At 43.3% G+C, this 23066-nt stretch overlaps 1 protein-coding gene across 1 annotated transcript; it reads left to right on the top strand.

The window, feature by feature from the left end:
• Positions 1 to 7050: 7050 nt before the first annotated feature.
• Positions 7051 to 16147, top strand: LOC123147380 (general transcription and DNA repair factor IIH subunit TFB1-1). Its single transcript, XM_044566618.1, has 17 exons — positions 7051 to 7497; positions 8261 to 8339; positions 8777 to 8850; positions 8961 to 9024; positions 9225 to 9363; positions 10081 to 10156; positions 10248 to 10343; positions 10494 to 10538; positions 11978 to 12034; positions 12205 to 12360; positions 12454 to 12519; positions 12687 to 12810; positions 13388 to 13444; positions 13524 to 13648; positions 13737 to 14582; positions 14662 to 14741; positions 15842 to 16147. Exons 1-15 carry the CDS (start codon positions 7423 to 7425, stop codon positions 13932 to 13934), a joined length of 1431 nt encoding a protein of 476 aa, XP_044422553.1. The 5' UTR covers positions 7051 to 7422; the 3' UTR covers positions 13935 to 14582; positions 14662 to 14741; positions 15842 to 16147.
• Positions 16148 to 23066: the final 6919 nt, after the last annotated feature.

The following is a 23066-nucleotide window of genomic DNA, read 5'->3' as shown; positions in this document are numbered from 1 at the left end:
AAAAATTCATATAAATACAGAAACCTCTAGAAAATAACCTAGATCGGGAGTTCCACCGCCAGAAGCCACCGTAGCCACCGAAAACCAATCTAGACCCGTTTCGGCACCCTGCCGGAGGGGGGAATCCCTCTCTGGTGGCCATCTTCATCATCCCGGCGCTCTACATGACGAGGAGGGAGTAGTTCACCCTCGGGGCTGAGGGTATGTACCAGTAGCTATGTGTTTGATCTCTCTCTCTCGCTCTCTCTCTCGCGCGCGCACGTTCTTGATTTGGCACGATCTTGATGTACCGCGAGCTTTGCTATTATAGTTGGATCTTATGATGTTTCTCCCCCTCTACTCTCTTGTGATGAATTGAGTTTTTCCTTTGAAGTTATCTTATCGGATTGAGTCTTTAAGGATTTCAGAACACTTGATGTATGTATTGCATGTGCTTATCTGTGGTGACAATGGGATATCATGTGATCTACTTGATGTATGTTTTGGTGATCAACTTGCGAGTTCCGTGACCTCATGAACTTATGCATAGGGGTTGGCACACGTTTTCGTCTTGACTCTCCGGTAGAAACTTTGGGGCACTCTTTGAAGTTCTTTGTGTTGGTTGAATAGATGAATCTGAGATTGTGTGATGCATATCGTATAATCATACCCACGGATACTTGAGGTGACATTGGAGTATCTAGGTGACATTAGGGTTTTAGTTGATTTGCGTCTTAAGGTGTTATTTTACTACGAACTCTAGGGCTGTTTGTGACACTTATAGGAATAGCCCAACGGATTGATCGAAAAGAATAACTTTGAGGTGGTTTCGTACCCTACAATAATCTCTTTGTTTGTTCTCCGCTATTAGTGACTTTGGAGTGACTCTTTGTTGCATGTTGAGGGATAGTTATATGATCCAACTATGTTATTATTGTTGAGAGAACTTGCACTAGTGAAAGTATGAACCCTAGGCCTTGTTTCCTAGCATTGCAATACCGTTTGTGCTCACTTTTACCACTTGCTACCTTGCTGTTTTTATATTTTGATTACAAAAACCTATATCTACCATCCATATTGCACTTGTATCACCATCTCTTCGCCGAACTAGTGCACCTATACAATTTACCATTGTATTGGGTGTGTTGGGGACACAAGAGACTCTTTGATATTTGGTTGCAGGGTTGCTTGAGAGAGACCATCTTCTCCTACGCCTCCCACGGATTGATAAACCTTAGGTCATCCACTTGAGGGAAATTTGCTACTATCCTACAAACCTCTACACTTGGAGGCCCAACAACGTCTACAAGAAGAAGGTTGTGTAGTAGACATCAACTGGCTTTACACCTTGATCTCCATCATGGCGTCGTGGTCGTCTCGCCAACTATTGCTTCTACAACTTTCACTAACGCATAGTGATAAAGTAAAGCAATTACATGGCATTTGCATTCCATACAATAAAGAGACAACCATAAGGCTCCTGCTGGTTGCCAGTAACTTTTACAAAACATGATCATCTCATACAATAACGTATATCACATCATGTCTTGACCATATCACATCACAACATGCCTTGCAAAAACAAGTTAGACGTCCTCTACTTTGTTGTTGCAAGTTTTATGTGGCTGCTACGGGCTTCTAGCAAGAACCGTTCTTACCTATGCGTCAAAACCACAACGGTGATTTATCAAATTTGCTGTTTTAACCTTCAACAAGGACCGGATGCGGTCAAATTTGATTCAACTAAAGTAGGAGAAACAGCCACCCGCGAGCCACCTTTATGCAAAACTAGTTGCATGTCTGTCGGTGGAACCGGTCTCATGTGCGTGGACATGTAAGATTGGTCCGGGTCGCTTCATCCCACAATACCGCTGAATCAAAATAAGACGTTGGTGGTAAGCAGTATGACTATCACCGCCCATAAATCTTTGTGGTCTACTCATGCATATCATCTACGCATAGACCTGGCTCATGATGCCACTTTTGGGAAATGTAGCATGCAATTTCAAAAAAATTCCTACGCTCATGCAAGATCTATCTAGGAGATGCATAGCAACAAGAGGGGGAGAGTGTGTCTATGTACCCTCGTAGACCGAAAGCGGAAGCATTTAACAACGTGGTTGATGTAGTTGAACTTCTTCTTGTTCCGACCGATCAAGTACCGAACGTACGACACCTCTGAGTTCTGCACACGTTCAACTCGATGACGTCCCTCGAACTCTTGATCCAACAAAGTGTCGAGGAAGTAGATGGGTTTCGTCAGCAGAACGGCGTGGGGACGGTGATGGTGAAGTGATCCGCGCAGGGCTTCGCCTAAGCACCGCGGGAATATGACCAAGGGTGTAATCTGTGGAGGGGGCGCCGCACATGGCTAACAGATGTTGTTACGTGTTCTAGGTGGTAGGCGCCCCCTCCTCATGTATATATAGGTGGGAGAGGGAGGGGAGCAGCAAGGGGGCGCCCCAAGTAGGAGCAATCCTAATTGGGCGCCTCCCCAATTCGTCCTCCCCCTTCCATAAGTTCCAGATGGGGGAAGGAAGGAGGAGGGAGGAGGGAAAAGGAAGGGGGAGGCCGAATCCCTCCCTTTCCTTCTCTCTTAGCCTCTTTCCTTCTCCTCTAGTTTAGCCCATATGGGGGGCGCAGCAGCCCCTGTTGGCTGCTGCGTTTCCCCTCTTGGCCCATTAGGCCCATATCTTTTGTCGGGGGTGCCCGGAACCCCTTTCGGTGACCCGATATGTACCCAGTACCCTCCGGAACACTTTCGTTGTCCGAATACTATTGTCCTTTATATCAATATTTACCTCTCAACCATTTCGAGACTCCTCGTCATGTCCGTGATCTCATCCGGGACTCCCAACAACATTCGTTCACCAAATCACATAACTCGTATAATACAAAATCGTCATCAAACGTTAAGCATGCGGACCCTACGGGTTCGAGAACTATGTAGACATGACCGAGACACCTCTCCGGTCAATAACCAATAGCGGAACCTAGATGCTCATATTGGCTCCTACATATTCTACGAAGATCTTTATCGATCGAACCATTATGACAACATACGTTATTTCCTTTGTCCATCGGTATTTACTTGCCCGAGATTCGATCATCGGTATCTTTATACCTAGTTCAATCTCGTTACCCGCAAGTCTCTTTACTCGTTTCGTAATACATCATCATGTAACTAACTCATTAGTCACTTTGCTTGCAAGGCTTCTTATGATGTGCATTACCGAGAGGGCCCAGAGATACCTCTCCGGTACTCGGAGTGACAAATCCTAATCTTGATCTATGCCAATCCAACAAGTACCTTCGGAGATACCTGTAGAGCATCTTTATAATCACCCAGTTACATTGTGACGTTTGATAGCACATAAAGTATTCCTTCGGTGTCCGGGAGTTGCATAATCTCATAGTCAAAGGAATATGTATATGACATGAAGAAAGCAATAGCAATAAGACTGAAAGATCAACATGCCGTTATCAAATGACAACTCATGTCCATGGTTAGGAAACCTTAACCATCTTTGATCAAAGAGCTGGTAAAGTAGAGGCTCAGTAGGGACACAGTGTTTGTTTATGTACTCACACATGTATTTAGGTTTCTGATATACAATTCTAGCATGAATAATAAACCTTTATCATGAATAAGAAAATATAAAATAACAACTTTATTATTGCCTCTACGGCATATTTCTTTCAATTAGTTGCTTTGGTGGGATTTGGGAGAGAAGGACATGGTCACTCCGTGTTCCCTTGCCATTGCATTAGTTGCATCGGTTTGAGTTATCCAAGGTGATACATGGAAGTGAAGTTTGAGAAGCTTATTACTCTTGGGTGCTTGGTACCCTAGAGCTTGTTCCTCTTGGGTGCTTGGGCGCCCTAGACGGTTGGTGGTGCCTTAGAGCTCAATCATTATGGTGTAAAGCTCTGGGCAAGTGTCGGGGTCTTCAGTTAGGTTGTGGAGATCGCCCCGAGCAATTTGACGGGTACCGGTGACCGTCCCCAAGGGTTGCCAAAGTGTACGGGTTAGGTTACCGCCCCAAGGGTTGCTATTTGTATGGGTTCGGTGACCGCCCTCAAGGGTCCCTTAGTAGAATCACGACATCTTGCATTATGCGAGGGCGTGAGGAGGTTACGGTGGCCCTAGTGGCTTCTTGGGGAGCATTGTGCCTCCACATTGCTCCAAACGGAGATTAGCATCCGCAAGGATGTGAACTTCCGGATACATCGTCGTCTCTGCGTGCCTCGATTATCTCTTACCAGAGCCCTTTACTTATGCCCTTTTGCCCTTTACTTTGTGATAGCCATAGTGTTTCATGTTATATATCTTGCTATCACATAGTTGTTTATATTGCTTATCATAAGTTGTTGGTGTACATAGGTGAACCTAATTGTTTTAGATTTTGTGCTTGACAAATTAACCGCTAGGTTTATTCCGCATTTGTTCAACACTAAACCGTAGTTATTTTAAAGCGTCTATTCACTCCCCCCTCTAGGCGACATCCACGATCTTTCACTCTTGTGTAGAAAAAACCCTCAAAAAGTTTCGAAGTGTTTGGACTTCGTTTGGTACTTATTTTCTGGAAAACCAAAAACAGGCAAAAAACAGTAACCGACACTTGGCACTAGGTTAATAGGCTAGTCCAAAAAAATGATATATAATCGCATATAAAACATCCAAGATTGATACTATAACAACATGGAACAATAAAAATTTATAAATACGTTGGAGACGTATCAAGCATCTTCAAGCTTAATTCGTGCTTGTCCTCAAGTACGTAAATGATAAAAAGATAATTTTTGATGTGGGATGCTACCTGACATGTTCATCATGTAATCGTTCTTTTATTGTATGAATATTTAGATCCGAATGATTCAAAGCAACAGTGTATAATTTGACATAGAGACATCTTTGGGGTGAATAGTACTTTAACATTATTCACATTTACTGATTCAAAAAAGACAATTTTGAATGTGAATAGTGATAGCTTTGGGTGTATAGTACTTTGACACTATTCACATCTGATTTGTCTTTTTTCCTATTAATGTAAGTCAAATTAGGAGTTGAAATTTTTTGAGATTGCACATCACACATTGATGTGTGTCTATATTCTTTTTATAAAATGTTTGAACATGTTTTTTTCTTTCAGAAAAATCGATCCCATTGATCTCACCTAACGTAAGATCTCACAAGTCTCCCCTCCTTAGCAAGTCTCCCCTCCTTAGCAGCCCATTCGTGATCCTCCTTATGAGTAGGGCCGAGTCGCTACCTGAGCTTCTGGCATCGGCACCAGCGAAGCTACGTGCGGGCAAAACAGTGTCGTGGCCCGCCCTGTCCAAAGGTGAAAAAGGAAACTACACATGCCCAGTCCAGTTCGTGAGGCGTGAGCAGTCTGCATGCGCACGGGAGACCTGTCGTTATGCGTGACTATGCACATGAGACTTGCTGTTCGAAGCCTGAATGCAGCGTACATCCAATTCCAGACTCAGCCTGGACGCTCCAGATTCAGCCAATCATGCATGCACTGTGCACAAACTAGTTTCCTTTCTACTCCTTAAAAAACTAGTTTCCTGTGAACCAACCTGTAGTTGGATGGTTAGAGGGACCGTGGTATTCTCAGCCCATCAGGGTTCAAGTCTCGGTGCTCGCATTTATTCTTGGAATTATTTCATGATTTCCGGCGATGCGCATTCAGTGGGAGGAGACGTTCCCGTCGACGACGAGGTGCCTATGGTGACTTCGTAAATTTCAAGATAATATGTCGGCTCAGTCTTTCAAAAATGCTCCTAGAGGTGTGCGTGTGTGTGTTCATAGGGGTGAGTGTATGCACGTGTATATGAGCGCTTGCATCAGTACGTGTTCAAAAAAAAAATAGTTTCCTTTCTTTTTCCTAATTGCACTTCAAGGCATCATCTCAAATTCTCAATTCCAATTTCCGTATAGGCTCCTCCAAATTAAACAGAAAAATCCTATAGGCTATAGTTATCGGAATTTCATAGTACCGATTTGGTAGCATGAAATATTCAATCAATTATTGTTTGTGAAGTTTTATAAATTGGAATTTATGTATTCCCTCCGTTTTAAAATAAATGACTCAATTCTATAATAATTTTGTATTAAAGCTAATACAAAGTTGAGTCAATTATTTTAGGACAAACGGAGTACTAAATAACTCGCAATGGATAAGTCCAGTCAACAAAGATTTGGTTTGGTTTCAAAAGAAAGTGAGATGGTTCAGCATTACGATGATTTTCAAATTAACTGGGCACTAACTAATACTCACTATGTCCGAAAATATTTGTCATCAAAATGGAAAAGAAATGATGTATCTATAACTAAAATATGTCTAGATACATCCTCTTTTATTCATTTTGATGACAAGTATTTCCGAACAGAGGGAGTACCTTTTAGTATAGTTGAAAATTTGAAGAAAAAAACATGTTCTTCTTTAGACTAACCCACCCAACTATTTCTTTGTAGCTCCGCCACCGGGCATCGGTTATTTTTTTTAGTTTGGGATGGGTATATTAATGGGAAACTGACACCCTACATCTAAAGAAACAGGATTGAGCCTGGGGAGATTCAAACCAAAGAAAATTACTACCTAAACTACTCCAATTTTTGGGCCACCGAATTTAATTTCAATGTCATCAGGTACTCGAACAAAGAAAACAAAAAAGAGACTAAACTCTATGATGAGGTGACAATATTATTGTTATATTGTTATTTTATTCATGGAAAATTGATGCGGTGATACGACAACATAATTTTGATTGCTCATGAAAAAATTATGGAAAACAGGCAAAGTGTTGTATTTTTTTTAGGAATATGTTACATATCGTGCAGTCTAGTTCAGTTTTTAACCGGAACCGAACAAAAATTCTGTTTCTAGAAAATGGGTTCTGGATCTGTCATTTGTCATTTCAGAAGACCACCAGCAATTTTTTTAAAAAAATTCAGAAGACCGATTTTTTTAATAAAAAAACGATCAGTTTTTCGGTTTGGTCTAAGCAAACGCGGCCTACTTTTAGCCACGGCCTAGTGCTCGTATTTACGGACTAGTGCCACCGTGTACGTACACGTTCGCTCGGCCTCCTTTTCCCCTCGCCGTCGCTCCCTCGCTCAGACCGACGCGCACCGCCGCCTCCCACCAGCATCTCCTTCTGCCGCCGCCGCCGCCTAACTCTCTCCCTGTGCCGGAGGCCCAGCTCTCCGCAGCGTCTCTTGTTCCTCCCCTGCAACGACTCCAGCCTCCGACTGCACGCGCGAAGCCCTCCTCCGAACTTGACATCGACACCGGCGCCGGCGAGGCGAGACGACCAGCCGGGTGTCACTTGCTCAAATTCGTTCAGATCGTAACTAGGTCCTGACAGCGAATCCCTGTCTAGCTAGCTGCCTCGCTCTCTCCCTGCGCCGTTTAGAGCGAGGAGGTGGAGGCGATGGGGACCATGACGATCGGTGCCAAGTACAAGGCCACGCTCAAGGACCGCGGCACCGGCGGCGTCCTCCGCATGGTGGGTCCCATCCTCACTCGCCGTCTCCACCCCCACCCCACCCCATCCCACCCCATTCGCACCTCCCATCCGAAACCCCCCTTCATTCAGGCAGGCTGTATTGGTTTTGGTTCTGTTTGGTTGGCTTGCGACGGCGTTGCTTTTACTGCTCGGTCGTCGGGGCGTGGGTTGCTTGGCAGGGGTCTATCGGTGTTGAGGTACCCAACTGATTGATCCCGGGTAGGTCTCTGATTGGACGCAAAACGGAACAAATTGAAGGATGCTGCTGCTTAGATCGGAGGAGTGCATGTGCCTGTGCTTTCCTCATTGTTGTATGTGTACCGCATCCAACCTTCGGGTTTAGTCGTGGAACAGAGTAAGTACGATCCGCCGTAAGTTAGCATTGCGGTTAGAGCAGAAGGATTGTGTATCAAGCTCAGTGCCTCGTTTGCCTTTAGTGGGAGCCAATTTGTGCCCCAAGTAAGAACACCCGGTTTGCTTAATGAAATTGGGGGCTCAACGCATGCTATAAAAATCTGCTTGAGGCAGTTGTTTTGTTCGTGATTGCATTGTTTGTGCATGATATTCCTAGTATTTTCATATTTGGCGCTGATGCAGCAAGGCGCACTGCTTCATTGACTTAGTGGGCATTACTTTTGAACAGTCATCTCTGTTTGTTTCAGCTGGTGTGAATCATTCATTCCTTTCTTACCGCTGCTTGCAAGCGATCATAATGCGCTTCTTTGATCTAAATCATATTATTTCTTTGTTCTTGTAATTACAGAGTGAAGATAAGTTAACATTTACTCCTAATGATCCACGCTCACTAATGAAGCTCAGTGTCGATTTTCGGACCATCAAAGGTACTTATCCTTTGTCCATATGTAGCGCTGGTTTCTATAATCATAGCACTGAGTGTTGTACACAATTGAAGTGCTGTCATTATTCTGATGTGTTAGTCTAGTTGTCCTGATGTGTTAGGAAACTATTTAATTGTTGATAGATGGGCATTTACTAGATGTGGTTTGCGATTACTGTGGGTTTGTTTGAAATGATTTAACAGAATGGAGAATATGTACATCCAAGATTACATATTCAGAATACGAACATCCAAGATTATATATTCAGAATACGAACATCCAAAGATCACATATTCATAATATATACATCCAGGATTACATATTCTGCTCATCAGCTGTGCCAGAGTAGGTCATGCATGTTGGTTGATGAGAATTGATTTCATGGTCATTACCAATATGCTTGATGGTAACTTTGTAGCTTCTTCCTACATGTGCTTCAGGCCATAAGTTCAACAAGGTAGATGGTAGCAAACCAACACCGGCATTATTGAATCTTTCAAAAGATTCTGACAAGGTATGATCAATTAATTAAATATAAACATCCTGTTGAGTTTTGGTTGATAGGCATATGCTCTACATTTATTTCTGTGACTGAGAAGATTGTGATTTCCATGCTTTTTTCAGGGGGGAGGCTATATTTTTGAGTTTGAGAATGTTGGTAACCGTGATTTGTGTCGCGACTTTGTAGGTAATGTTCATTAAATGTTTCTAATACATATTATGAACAAATACATCATTTGAAAATGATTATTCTTGTTAGATTGAGTCTATGCATTTTTAATGTTACTTTTGGTCCTTGCTTCAGTATTTTGATTTTCAGTTTCACCTCTAGTCTATACAATTATTACCAACAAAATATAGAACTAACTGATGATGTTGTCCTTTCAGCTAGGGTTTTAGGCAAACATCAAGGTACTGTGCCTGCTAGACCAAATGTACCTCCTGAGATATCAGCTGTGTCAACTGGTCCAGAACAGCTCAGTTCTGCCGAAATGGAACGGCGAATGAAATTGCTACGAGAAGACAGGTAATATCTGTATTTCAAACATCCTGCATGTTTCTTCTGCTGACAGCAACATGGGATATTGATAATAATTTAATACTAAACCAAAACAGTGTAAGCTGTCTTGCTCTCTTTAGTAATTATTGCCGAGCCCCTTATGTGCTTGTGCTTTTGAATTGATTACCTGATTCTAAGATTTTTTTCTTGTGATGTATGCATTTGGCTTTCGTAGGTTCACTTATTCAAAGATGATACTAGAGCTTCAATTTTAACTGGTCTTTACTTGTCTGTTTCATCAGCATACAAATCTGTGCAACATTACATAATGAAGCTGGTGGCATAGCTGGTAGATTGAAAATGATATGCCTTTTATGTACAACTGTAGAACTTTGAAAGAGCCAAAATAAAGTGCAGATGCCAAAATGTTTTCACCTATCCATTTTTTGTATGAGAATGTCATTCAGATATATTTTCTAGCGTATGTGAACTTGCTTGGGTCAAAATGCTACTGTTGGTGTAATGTCATTCGGTTATATTTTATTAATAGATCACGTCAGGAGCATGTTCATGCTGTTAGTTTAACAGATCTGCGTAGCTGTAGGGATGAACATTTAATCTTCGTATATTGTTTTAAGAGAATGATACAGACAGATTTGCAGACTGTTGTAGCCAACCAGAGGAAAACACAGTTGCGTTGTATTGTTGGCTCGTTTGTCTCGTTAAACCCTTCTCTGTTTGCAGTGAACTGCAGAAGTTACATAAGAAGTTTGTGCTTGGTAATATTCTCCAAGAGTCTGAATTTTGGGCAACAAGAAAGGTAAAAACTACTGTGCACGGATACAATTTCTGTTTGTTTTGTAGTATATTTTTATTCAGTTGCAACCAATACTTATTAAGTCCTTTTGCAGAATTTACTTGACGATGAAACAAACAAAGCATCAAAACAAAAGCCAAGTTTCAAAAGTGCTATGCTAGCTGATGTTAGGCCATCAGCTGATGGACAGGTATGCTATGGGTCTATACTCATTGCGAGCCTATGTGGCATACTATGATAGTTTGTGTTGTACATGGCTGTATCCTATCAGTTATTGACTTCTACTGAATGTTGATTATCTTAATTTACTCATTTCTGATTTATGTGTGTCCTTTCACAGACAAACAAGGTTACTTTCAGTCTGACTACTGAGATTATCCATCAGGTACATTCTTTCTACCTTGGTAATGAATTATCATCTAAAGCAGGTCTGCCTGCTAGCATCATTTGTTACTTCTTCAACCATCATAAATGCAGCTATGCATTATCTAAATGCTGGCCTGCCTGGTAGCATCATTTGCAATATTTTTAACTGTCATGTGCAGTGTTATGTACCTAAAAAAGGTGTAATGCTATGCTTGGTGGAATTTCTAAACAGTTCCGTTGTTTAATGGGTTCCATTGACCAACTATTTATTAGCACCTATCGCATTCTGTGTAAGGAGCAACACCTCACTTGTTTCCTTATGGTAATGTACTGACACATGGCCCTAGACTCCACGCCATCCTCACTGGGTAGTATTTTACAAACTATACCTCTTTGTGATGATACTGTTCTATTTTTCTTTTCTTTTCTAGTACTCAACATACATATAGAATGGTATGATCCCTTGTCAAGCCCATTTTACGGCATGAAAATGTAAATATGCCATTTTTACTGCATAAAAATGTGAATTGCACTGTGTTTAGCTATACCTGTTCAAAAACCTTGACCAGTGGGCTACTCAAACACATTCTTGCATCTATTAGTCTGGATCATTGAATACGCTCAGGATTGGCCTGTCCAGACTATCACGCATTGCAAGCCTGTCCTGGCCATAGTTACTTGGATTGCAGGTCACTGTGCGATCCACGATGTCAGGTCGAGCATCATGTATTCTTTTGATCTGGTTCTCCACCAGGAAGCTGCTGGTCATGACCCCATGCAATAACAATGGGAGAAGGGCAGAGGGGAAGAGAGGCATGAGCTAGTCCTAGTAGTTGATGTCCTCATTTTGTTGCGATCCCCACTGGTTTTTCTCATTGTTGCTGTCACAGCCGCCATCGCTGTCCCCCCTTGTGTTCTGTGTTCTTGCCATCAGATGCAAGAAAACAAGGGTGATGACGGGGGACTAGGAGGGAGAGGTGGTGCTAGGAAGAGAATTAAGAGTGGGAAGGGGAAGCGAGATGATGGCCCTTGTGGGCCATTTATGTTGATTTGCTGGAGCTGTGGGCTGGGTTGTCCCACAGCCCACTCCCTTCTCGTTCTCTTCTTTATTCCCTTTTCCGAATACATTTAGATTCTATCGATGTATTATCTGATTTGTAGGGTCATCGACCTGGATTCATCGGGCCACATTCCTAATGAGTGTCGTGAAGAACAGTGCCCCTTTTGACTCACATGGGTAGCCACCCGTGACGCCACACCATCGTGACTACATTTCTTGACCCGGTCGAACAGGCTTATTCTGGTCCTTGAGCTGGGCTACATCTGCTCAGTAATACTAGTTTTCTTTCATACATTATTAACCATGTAAATGCTGAACTACGAGATTGTTTGTTGGACGTTGAATAAGTCTTGAAAATCAGTTGTTATGAATATGATATATTATTTGATGTTTTGCAGATTTTTGCAGAAAAGCCAGCCGTGCATCGGGCATTTTTAGATTATGTCCCGAAGAAGGTAAGACAGTGCATACTTGTATATACTATTGTCATGTGCCTTACCATAGGCTTTCGGAAGCTTGAGCTTAAGTTGGAGTTTGTTTATACTATATCTGTGTTGGCACAAAGTGGATTTGGATTCTCATTTTACTCTGTTTTTCCTTCATCTCCTGTGACTATCCCAAAAAGTTGTCAGAAAAGGATTTTTGGACAAAGTACTGTAGAGCTGAGTATCTACTTAGAACAAAAAATACTTTAGCGGCAAAAGCTGAGGCCGCTGATGATGAGGAATTAGCCATGTTTTTGAAAAATGATGATATACTTGCCAAGGAGGCAAAGCTCAAGGTATAATTCTACCTGTTTATTGTTGTCATCCTGCATATTTTGCAATACATTTTTCCTTTAGTTTTTTTTGGTGACTCAATTCTTGTTTTACAGATAAAACGAGTTGATCCAACATTAGACATGGAGGCAGATGCAGGAGATGACTACATCCATCTTCTGGTGTGTTTGTGTTCTTGCTACTATTTTGTTATATCTACAACTTCACAAAGACGAGTGGTTTATTTGTTTGTCATAATGAGCAACTTTGTCTGCTATTTTGATCACAACTTCATGCAGTGCTTAGTCCTATTTTGAATTTTCATACCATTATTATTTCGGGCATCTAGGATCACGGGATTCTCCGTGATGGCAGCAGAGACACAACTGATACTGATAGCGAGTTGGCTAGGAGAACACTTTCTCAGGATCTGAATCGGCATGCTGCTGTTGTTCTTGAAGGGAGATCAACAGGTGAAGTTTTGGACTCAACTCAAAAGTTTTCATGCTGTCTCTTTTACTCCCTCCGTTCCTAAATATAAGTCTTTGTAGAGATTTCAACAAGTGACTACATACGGAGCAAAATGAGTGAATCTACACTCTAAAATATGTCTATATACATCCGTATGTGGTAGTCCATTTGAAATCTCTAAAACGACTTATATTTAGGAATGGAGGGAGTAAATTTTTGTATACTGAAGTTGATTGGTCAAGCATGCTATTACTATCATGAGATGATACTGATATGCTAACAGCCTGACAGTTCTCCTGCGACTACACTTCTACTGGCTTCCTGTTTTTCTATCTAGACTTTCCTGAAAAAGAATGCACCAACAATAGCACAAATCAACCGTCCTATACTGCTGGTTGGTTGCACATTGTAATGCTGTAGTGTAGTACCTGCTCTGTGCTGGTGTACTTTCCCCTTCACATCAGAGAATGTAAATAATTTCTACTTTGCATTTGCTTATTGGCCATTAATAACTTGTATTAATGCACCATATAGTTTCTGTCTGTAAGGTGGTTGTATTTGTTATTCATCTTTGTGCAGATATTGAATCAACTGATACGAAGACTGTGGCTGAAGCACTTGCACGGTCCAAGAAGGGTAAGTAATTATATCGCTGTGGTGCATCTTTTCTCACCCTAATTAGTTCCTTACTAGGCTGATGAGTTATGAACTGCAGAACCACCTCCTAGCTCTGTTGCTGATGATGCTAGTCATGAGAGATTGGTAAAGGTGGCCCGCATGACTGAGATAGAGGATCTGCAAGCTCCACGAAGTCTCCCATACGCTCCACTTTGTATAAAGGTAATAGTTGGTTCATATGACTTGATATAATATATCAGCTACAGTAATATATCACAGCGTTATGGATTGTCATGCCTCGTCTTTGTAGGATCCTCGAGAATATTTTGATTCTCAGCAAGCCAATGCTCTGAGACCTTTAGGTAGCAACGATGGAAGAAAGGCCCGCAGCTGCAGCCTGAGCACCGATGATACATTCTGTCATTTAATGGATCAAATATCTTCCGTGAAAATGAACTGTCCGGTTGTTCAGTCAGATGTTGCTCTAAAGGTAAGCAGTTTTACTTGAGACCTGATACCAATGTTCGGTAGTCAACTTTCAGGGATTAGGTCCTGTTTCCTTGAAAGATGCATGTCTGTAGATATATCTGACTTACTCCCTCCATTCGAATGAATAAGACCAATCAAATGTGGGTTATATAAAAAATTGTACTCCCTCCATTCGAATAAATCTGGGAGTGGTTTTAGAAAAACTGGTTGAAATGGTTTGGTTTTTTATTATGGGCTTGACTGGTTTAGGTTTTATTGGGCTGAGGCTTTCTTTAGTTCGGTTTGGTTTGGGTTTGGAGAGAAACCAGTTTGGGTTAGTTGGTTATGGGCTGAAACCGTTTGATGTATTATGGGCTATAAACTGTGGGTACAACCCGGTTCTCTGTATGGGTTCATTGCCTTCGACTGCTCCCCAACCCACGCGCCGCCCGTCTTCGCCCTCGCCGCCGCCCGCACGCCCCCCTGTCTCTTCCCCCTCGCCGTCCCTTCCTTGCGCCACCGCCTCGCCGTCCCCCTCCGGCGCCGCCCCCTCCTTGGGACAGAAGATCCAGCATGAGCTACCCCGAGCTGGCCCTCCCATCGTTGCCGCCGCCCCTCCCCGTCCGTTAGGGTTGAGGTCGCCGGGCCGTCTCCGCAGCGCCACCTTCCCTCCGCCGGCAGCCGACAGGTACCTCTCTCTCTCTCTCTCTCTCTCTCTCTCTCTCTCTCTCTCTCTCTCTCTCTGACCGGCTACTCCTGTTGACCAGGTCCTGCTCCTCCCGTGGCAAGCCGGCAAGGTGCCCCTGCTGGTCCCCTCCTCGTCTGCAACAACAACAGCAGCAACCAGGTCTTTATTCCTCAACAAAGAACCACTTCGATTTGTTCTCTGCATGATTGTACATGTTAGGTTCAGTTTCAGTTTGCGAGAGGCGAGTGACGCTTTGTTGTTTGGCTTTGTCGTGCATGTGGAGCGGTGCTCCGGCGGCGCTCATGCCAAGCGCCGGTTATGAATGTTGCCATCGGTAGTTGCATCCGTGGAGCTTGGCATGTTGCATGATGCACTTTAGTATCAGTGTTCATTAGTGAAATTCTGCACTTTAGTATGATTTTAAGAGTGATTTGGGATGTATCAGTGTTCAGCATTTTCTTCAGATATCATTGCTTCTGCACTTCCTGTGGCTATTTGGGAAGTATGCCAATTCTGCACTTTAGTGAAATTCTGCCATTTTAAGAGTGATTTGGGAAGTATCAGTGTTCAGTGATGGGCCATCTTCAGTGGTTATATATTGATAGAGACCTCACTTGATGTTATCATGACCAACTGTGCTTCCGGGGGCTGTTCCAATATTTTGCTTCATGGGTTATATGCATCCATAACATCCTCACTTCAGGTCTCTATCTTCAGTGATGGGACACCTTTGCCGAATCTCTGTGGTTATATATTTTTCTTCTAGCCCAGAATTATTAATTTTAATTCTTGTCAAAATCATGCCTCTATATATAGTGTAGGCATGCATGCTAGACACTCTGGCTTGTATAAAGAACAAGAAAAAGCAAAAACTGCTATAGTGTAGGCATGCATGCTAGACACTGTCGCTAAGCGAAAACACTCTTTTCCGTTAAACTTGAAACCAAGAAAAAGTAAACAAGCGAAAACACTGTCGCTAAGCGAATACAATTTGGTGACAAAACTGCTGGTTTGGCAGATTGCATTATTGGGCAGATTGCATTATAGCAGTGCATTTGTTCTGCTCCACTTGAATTATTCAAGCAATTATCATCTTTGGATGGCTGCTGAGACATGCATTGCTATTCCACAGTTATTTGCAGTGATTTATTCATCTAACTTGAACAACACATATATGCTGTGCATCGCAGTTTCCATTTGATTTCAGTCCTCTACTCAGACCACTAACACCAGTCTTCCTCTCCTTTGCTGTTATGCAGAAATGCCACGTCAAGAACAAGGATATCGGGAAGTTCTTGGATGGTATCTACGTCAGCGACAAGGGCGCCATCAAGGAGGAGTAGAGTGCGAAAACCGTCCTAGAAGCCGTGTTTCGGCTTGCCGTGTTTCATTGTCTTTGTGTCGTTGTCATGATTTTGAACTTTCTCTAGACTGAATTTTGTAGTGGAGTTAATTGTTAGGAATGTGCCATGGACCATGTTATCTTTATTATCCTGCATATTGTCACCGCATGAATCGGTACGACGCTTGACTTGAAAGTATTTGAGGTTAAAACAGGACATGGATGTGCTCTATCGTTAAATGATTTGGTTATGCGTCCACATTGCCCGCCTTGTCTTTTTTAGCTGTTCTAAGAGTTCTTTGTTGCCGATTCAGGCAAGTCTTGGATGTTTCTGCTAAATTATTGTTTGGCATGTCACTGTTAAACTAAAGTTGGATACGGTTATGTATTGGGTTTAAACCCATGGTTATATACTGGGTGTGGACCGGTTTGGGTGGAAAAAATATTGGGTGCAGTTTTGGTTGGGCTGGAAATGGTATTATTTGGTTATGGTTCAGGTTTGGTTTTGAGAGGTACGTGTACGGGTATAGTTTAGTTTTGGTCCAGTTATTAACCCGTTCTCAGATTTACATTTGAATGAACTAGATGATACCCCGCACGTTGTTGCGGGAACCGGTTGTAATATAATTCAATGCAATTTGATTGTATGAACATCAGTGTTTGGATTAATAAAATATTGTATATCTTTGATAACATTTTATAAGATATAGACTATCAAAAAAATATGAAGATTGGCAAGGCAAATATGGAGGCAACTGGTAAAACAATATATGGATAGCAGAAAATATAACAGGTTGAAAATCTAAGATATATAGGAATATTTTACATGATAATATAAAGATATAAATTTGAAAGGTAGGCATTGTTGAAATAATAATTTCGCATCTACAAATAAACTAAAGGGAAAGTTGAGTATTGGTGAGAGTTAAACACTTTTAGGAAAACATGTGAAGTAAATCCTTTGTGCACTTCATTCTATCTAAAAAAATTCATAGGTAAATCCTTTGTGCACTTCGGCTCTGGCAGGCACATAATTTTCCTATTGGATTTTTATGAGACCATATAGAAGATTCTTTATGCCAAACCATTAGCTGTAATAGTTGAAACTTTGCACCAAATAAAACTATGTGAAAACCTTAACTTACTCAGTGCATAGGACCTCATGGGATAACTTGGATAAAATCACCATGTGTCTTGTGTTTGTACATCCATCGATTAGCTAAACATTGCTAACGGTAGCTAAGATTAAATGATCATAACTTCTAAGAAAATTCATCATAGATCTTAAGTACTCAGCTACATCTGTTTCAACGGTTTGGTTATTGCAAATATGAATAACTAAATATTAGGAAATTAATATATTGTACAATATAACTCACACTCATAAGCATTTTTGCTTTTTCTTAAGTAATGTCGATCTAAAGATGAAAATATAGAACTAACCACACACATAGACACGCCCACCGCAATTACTAAGTCAGTTCATAGCATATACTATTGCCAAGTCATATGCCACAATCAAGTATCATTTTGTGAGCTATGTTATGGCTATTTGTTTTGTACCTAAAAATATCTCGGATCTTCAATGGAGGCCAACTGCAATAATATCACCAATTTCACGGAAGTTCATATTCATTTAGGAAATATTTGATCACGGGTAACCACCCAAATGTAGTCTTATCCTGCACACAAGTAGATCACAAGATCCCTATGATCCTTTGGATTATACCGCCGGTTTATATGACCCGGACAGTGAGGGTGAGAACCCAATTATATAAAAGCCGGCACATATGATATTTGTGACAACTCAAATATTTGTGATTACAAAAAACTGTATGAGAAACAGATAAATTTTTTTTGAGGCTTCTGATTCGAATACGATTAGTAAACCGTTCCAAAGGGGTTAAGCTAAGATTCGAATACGATCGCATAGCCCCCAGTGGCTTTGGCGATGCCGATCAAGAGGGTATCGACAGCTATGTTCTCTTTGGTTCGAATACGACCTATGTTTGAACAGGAAGCCCCCAAATGACCTTAAGAGTTGTTTAGCGACGCTGATTCGAATACGATCCACGTCGATTCCCAAAGGGATTGAGCTATGATTCGGATACGATCAAAAAGCCCCCAAGTGGGTTCGGTAGTTTGCCAATCAAAAGGGTATCGACAGCTATGTTCTCTTTGGTTCGAATACGACCTATGTTTGAACAGGAAGCCCCCAAGTGACCATATAAGTTTTGGCATTGCGCCGATCAAGAGGGTACTGATAGCTATGCCCGATGAGCAGGAAGCCCCCAAGTGATCATAATAAGATAAGCCGTAAGGCAGGATATCCAAGTTTGAACCGCGCATCATGGTAGCAAGTTCTTTGGCAACCTTTAATTTTTCTGAGAACTCGAACTTGCGAGAGATTAAATCTTTTTGAACCGGAACTTTAAACCGGATTTAAAAGCTTCAAAAATTTGTGAGGGACAAATTTACCTTGAGCCGGATTTTGAACCGGATTTGAGAGCTTCAGTGCTTTGTGGGAGAAAGATGTCTCTTGAACCGGATTTTAAACTAGAATCCTTATTTCGAGCCGGAAATCTTCTGATAGCCTTTAAATTTTCATCGATCTAGCAGTAATCTCCGGGGCCGGGTTATTTACCTTCAATGACCCGGAGTTCTTGAATTTATTGAAACCGGCTAATTTTGCCGAGTCATACCATTGTAGCCCCCAAGTCTCAAGACGACTCGAGGAGTTGGCTTGAGATTCTCCATATTTAACCATAGCAAAAGGTGTATAAGGTTGAGGTGACTGCGACGGGTTATAAATGATCTCGTATGAGCCGTGTCAGCAACTCGGCCAATGGCTCCTTCCAACTGGTTGTTTGAAGTTAACCAAATTATAGTGGCGGCGACTCATGCGCCTGCCCATTGAACCATCCAGTGCAGACGGCGGCTGATAATATATTATAATTTGCCTCCAGTTTGTTGGAAAAAACCGGGCTTCCCAAGTAGTGACTTGCTCATACTCAATAAACAGCTCATCCAGATAAGTGCAGTCCGGTGTGCCGATGTAAATCAGGCCGTGAGAGACGACCGTAACATTAGAGGCGGCACAGATAGATGAACCGTCCGTGGCGTTGTAAGCCGGTGCAGACAGGCAAGTTGTCCTCCTTGTTGTAAGCCGGCGTGGTCGCGAGAGACGGCCACGACGTTGTAAGCCGGCGTGGTCGCGAGAGACGGCCACGATGTTGTAAGCCGGTGCGGGAGTCCCTTGAGTAACGACGACCACCTGTGCCAAAAGATGTTGGCGTGCCTCCATCTCCTCCGTATAATATCACTTTTTGTCATAAATAATTGCCCTGCATAAACAATATTGCAGACCAAGGCAAAGATAAACTTGTTCTTTGACAAAAACAACATGTGCTAATAAAACAAACTTGGATGGATATCACCTGATTTGTTTGGACGACGGATGATCACAACAAAAGCGGTTCAGGCGGACCGGCGACTCCCGGCGGCTAAAGACCGCAGAGGCATAGATGATGTAGGCAGCATAAAAACAGCGATGCAAGCTCGGACAACGGGTCAGCACAAGGGCGGCTCAACGCCCGACGACGGAGCGATGTGCTGGCGATTTAGCAATGACGGCGTGAAGCAGGGGCAGAGGTAGCCCAACGTGGCTCCGGCGGTTCAACGCAGAGGCAATTTAAGCTGAAGCACGAACTTGGCTTTACTAACGACCATAGTGTCGATCAATCTTCTCTTAATGACTTCTCCATCATCTCATCCATCTCAACAATAATCTTGCTGTGAGGCCACAACCATGCACGGTAGAAATCAAGGGCAGGGCCGACGGGTTAGCTACAGCGGCTCTCGGCGGTTTAGCGATCTTAAACAGCCGGAGGCGCGGCGACTTGACCCGGCGGCGGCCGGCAATGGGTGGTAAGTCAGCTTGAGGCGGTTTAGACAGAAGCGGGGCGGGTCAAGGTGTCCCCGGCAAGGCGGAGAACAGCAGTGGCTCAGGGCCGGCTCGACGGAAATTGGCATCGTCAACGGCGCAAGGTGCAATGGGCACAAGCCGTCCCTGATGTATTTGACCCTTATGATCTTCAGCAGTGTCTGTTAGTCGACCCGACACGTTGAATAAGCCGGACCGCAGGGGGCTTGGCCCATCTTGATAATTTTTGGATGTACATCGACTAGTACTGATGATTCTGAGCGGATGCTTTATTGATCTGGGACTATTTTGCCTTGTACACCAAACAACAGTAGTAGTGAGAGGACCGCCCATGAGAAATTCTTCTGAATGTACGCCCTCATGTATATGAAAACTCTGCACCACAACCGAACACACAGTTGCAGAGGGGCGTCGGCGGTTCGTGGGCTGAGGCGATAGCCGATCAACGGAAACGCGGCGACGTGGCTATCTGACGAGGCCACAAGCGGCAGAGTCCGAATCCAAACCTCCCTCCACGTTGTTTCCAGGTCGTGATTGCTTTGTCTTTTTCTTCTTCTGATACTTCGGCATGTATCGCATGTGCAGCAGCAGTAGTAACTACTTATCCCTGTCTTGGGGAATCAAACCAAATGACTAGCTGAAAATTTCAGTCCATCTTTAAACTGATTTTTTTATTATTCAGAGAGCTTGAAAAATGATGACACCAATATATACGCATAACAGCCTTTGATTTCCAATTATTGACAATCGTGATTATGAGTCTCAGCAGTGCTTGAGGTGGCCAACTTGCAAAACGGCTTGGAACCGGCTCGAGGCGCGAGACAACGGCGGCGGCCAAACGGCGTGAGGTGGAACCGCAGTCGCGGGCTGAACGAAGTATGGAGACCCGGCGACTCAAGCGAGGACTGCAGCTCGGACAGGCTGGTTTGACACCATCCGCGGCAGAGGCCAAGCGTGAAGGCGACGGCAGCTTACAGCAATAGCGAGGTGGCAGGGCCGCGCTTGAGACGGACGCGTGAGGCCATAGCTAAGGCGGCCGCGAAGCCAGACGGTTCGACGCCGGCCATAGTGGCTCGACACGGCGGGGAAGGCCACAATGATGGCGACCGCTGTGGGTCCCCCGACAACCCGGAGCGAGGACGAGGCGGCGATGGCGAGTGAGGCCGCGCGTGCCCAGGCGGGCGACGGGGCGAGGCCGGGAAGATGAGATGGGCGAAGGTTCAGTCCGCGAATTCCCATTGTTGACTCTCCTGGGACCCAGATCTGAACCACCCCTTTTTTTTCCTTTTTCTTTTGAGGTTTGGCCACGTGACCAGCTGTTTGGCCGGTAGCTGATTTTCTGCCTCCCTCCTTTTTTGTTTCCTTTCTATCGGGACTTGCTTCCCTGGTTGGACTCGGACTTTGCTTTTTATTGCATGTACTCATCAATGCAGAGTTTACCCAGGAGCCGATCGAGTTGGACAACGATACGGACAACCGAAAAACAATGGAGACAACCGATGCTGGCAACGATGACTCTGTCGATCTCGACTCCGGGTGATTCAAATCTCTGAACGCTGGCCGGAAAAAATCCCATACCTTCAGTAAATACGATCAACCATCTCCAGTAAACATGCTAGCCATCCGGTGCGGCTATAGAGCCGCTGCTATTTTGTTGATGACGATTGGACTGAATTCCCATGAAATCCAAGGTTACTCATGACGGGTTATAGTGCATGATTTCCCCGTGCCAGTTCTTCTTCATCGGACCAATCGCGAGCTTCTCGACACCTAGGAAAAATCCCTCCAAGAACTCAATGCCATCGGGCGCGAGCCCCACGGTGGACGTCAACTGTCGTGGAATTGTCACGGCAGATGTCCTCATGAAAGGACTTAGTCGCGAGGCCAACGCATCTATGTGGTAGCTTGAAGGGGTTGAGCGGAATCGAGAGACACAACACACAAGACGAGGATTTAGACAGCTTCGGGCCCCGGGAAACATCGTCCGGTAATAACCCTACATACTGTTTGAGGCTAGGTCTCATTATGATCACGAGAGAACAGAATATGAGCCGGGCTTCTAGGCCTTGGGCCATCCGTGAGTCGCCAGGCTCGTGAGTCGTCTGATCAGTGAGCCGCCAGACCCGTGAATCGCCAGTCCTCCAACGGGTCATCGGTGAAGCGCCAAGTCCGGTCGGGTCATACTTCCGGCCGGGTCATACCGCGGGGTATATCCCCGACAAGTTCCGTGACCTCATAAACTTATGCATAGGGGTTGGCACACGTTTTCGTCTTGATTCTTCGGTAGAAACTTTGGGGCATTCTTTGAAATTCGTTGTGTTGGTTGAATAGATGAATCCGAGATTGTGTGATGCATATCGTATAATCATACCCACGGATACTTGAGGTGACATTGGAGTATCTAGGTGACATTAGGGTTTTGATTGATTTGTATCTTAAGGTGTTATTCTAGTACGAACTCTATGATAGATCGAACGGAAAGAATAGCTTCATGTTATTTTACTATGGACTCTTCAATAGATCGATCAGAAAGAATAACTTTGAGGTGGTTTCGTACCCTACCATAATCTCTTTGTTTGTTCTCCGCTATTAGTGACTTTGGAGTGACTCTTTGTTGCATGTTGAGGGATAGTTATATGATTCAATTATGTTATTATTGTTGAGAGAACTTGCACTAGTGAAAGTATGAATCCTAGGCCTTGTTTCAACACATTGCAATACCGTTTACGCTCACTTTTATCACTTGCTACCTTGCTGTTTTTATATTTTCAGATTACAAAAACCATTATCTACTATCCATATTGCACTTGTATCACCATCTCTTCGCCGAACTAGTGCACCTATACAATTTATCATTATATTGGGTGTGTTGGGGACACAAGAGACTCTTTGTTATTTGGTTGCAGGGTTGCTTGAGAGAGACCATCTTCATCCTACGCCTCCCACAGATTGATAAATCCTAGGTCATCCACTTGAGGGAAATTTGCTACTGTCCTACAAACCTCTGCACTTGGAGACCCAACAACGTCTACAAGAAGAAGGTTGTGTAGTAGACATCAAGCTCTTTTCTGGCGCCGTTGCCGGGGAGGTTAGCGCTTGAAGGTATATCTTTAAATCTTGCAACCGAATCTTTTTGTTTCTTGTTTTAGCACTAGTTTAGTTTATAAAAGAAAACTACAAAAAAATGGAATTGAGTTTG

This window comes from Triticum aestivum, chromosome 7A (genome assembly GCF_018294505.1).
Source record: "Triticum aestivum cultivar Chinese Spring chromosome 7A, IWGSC CS RefSeq v2.1, whole genome shotgun sequence".
Classification (NCBI taxonomy): Eukaryota; Viridiplantae; Streptophyta; class Magnoliopsida; order Poales; family Poaceae; genus Triticum; species Triticum aestivum.
This window is presented reverse-complemented; position numbering and strand designations above follow the sequence as displayed.

Excerpts from the sequence above, each read along its gene's own strand:
- LOC123147380 (XM_044566618.1), top strand. The coding sequence starts at position 7,423 with ATGGGGACCATGACGATCGGTGCCAAGTACAAGGCCACGCTCAAGGAC. Across the intron at positions 8,340-8,776 it reads CGATTTTCGGACCATCAAAG|GCCATAAGTTCAACAAGGTA; the intron begins GTACTTATCCTT and ends CATGTGCTTCAG. Across the intron at positions 8,851-8,960 it reads TTTCAAAAGATTCTGACAAG|GGGGGAGGCTATATTTTTGA; the intron begins GTATGATCAATT and ends TGCTTTTTTCAG.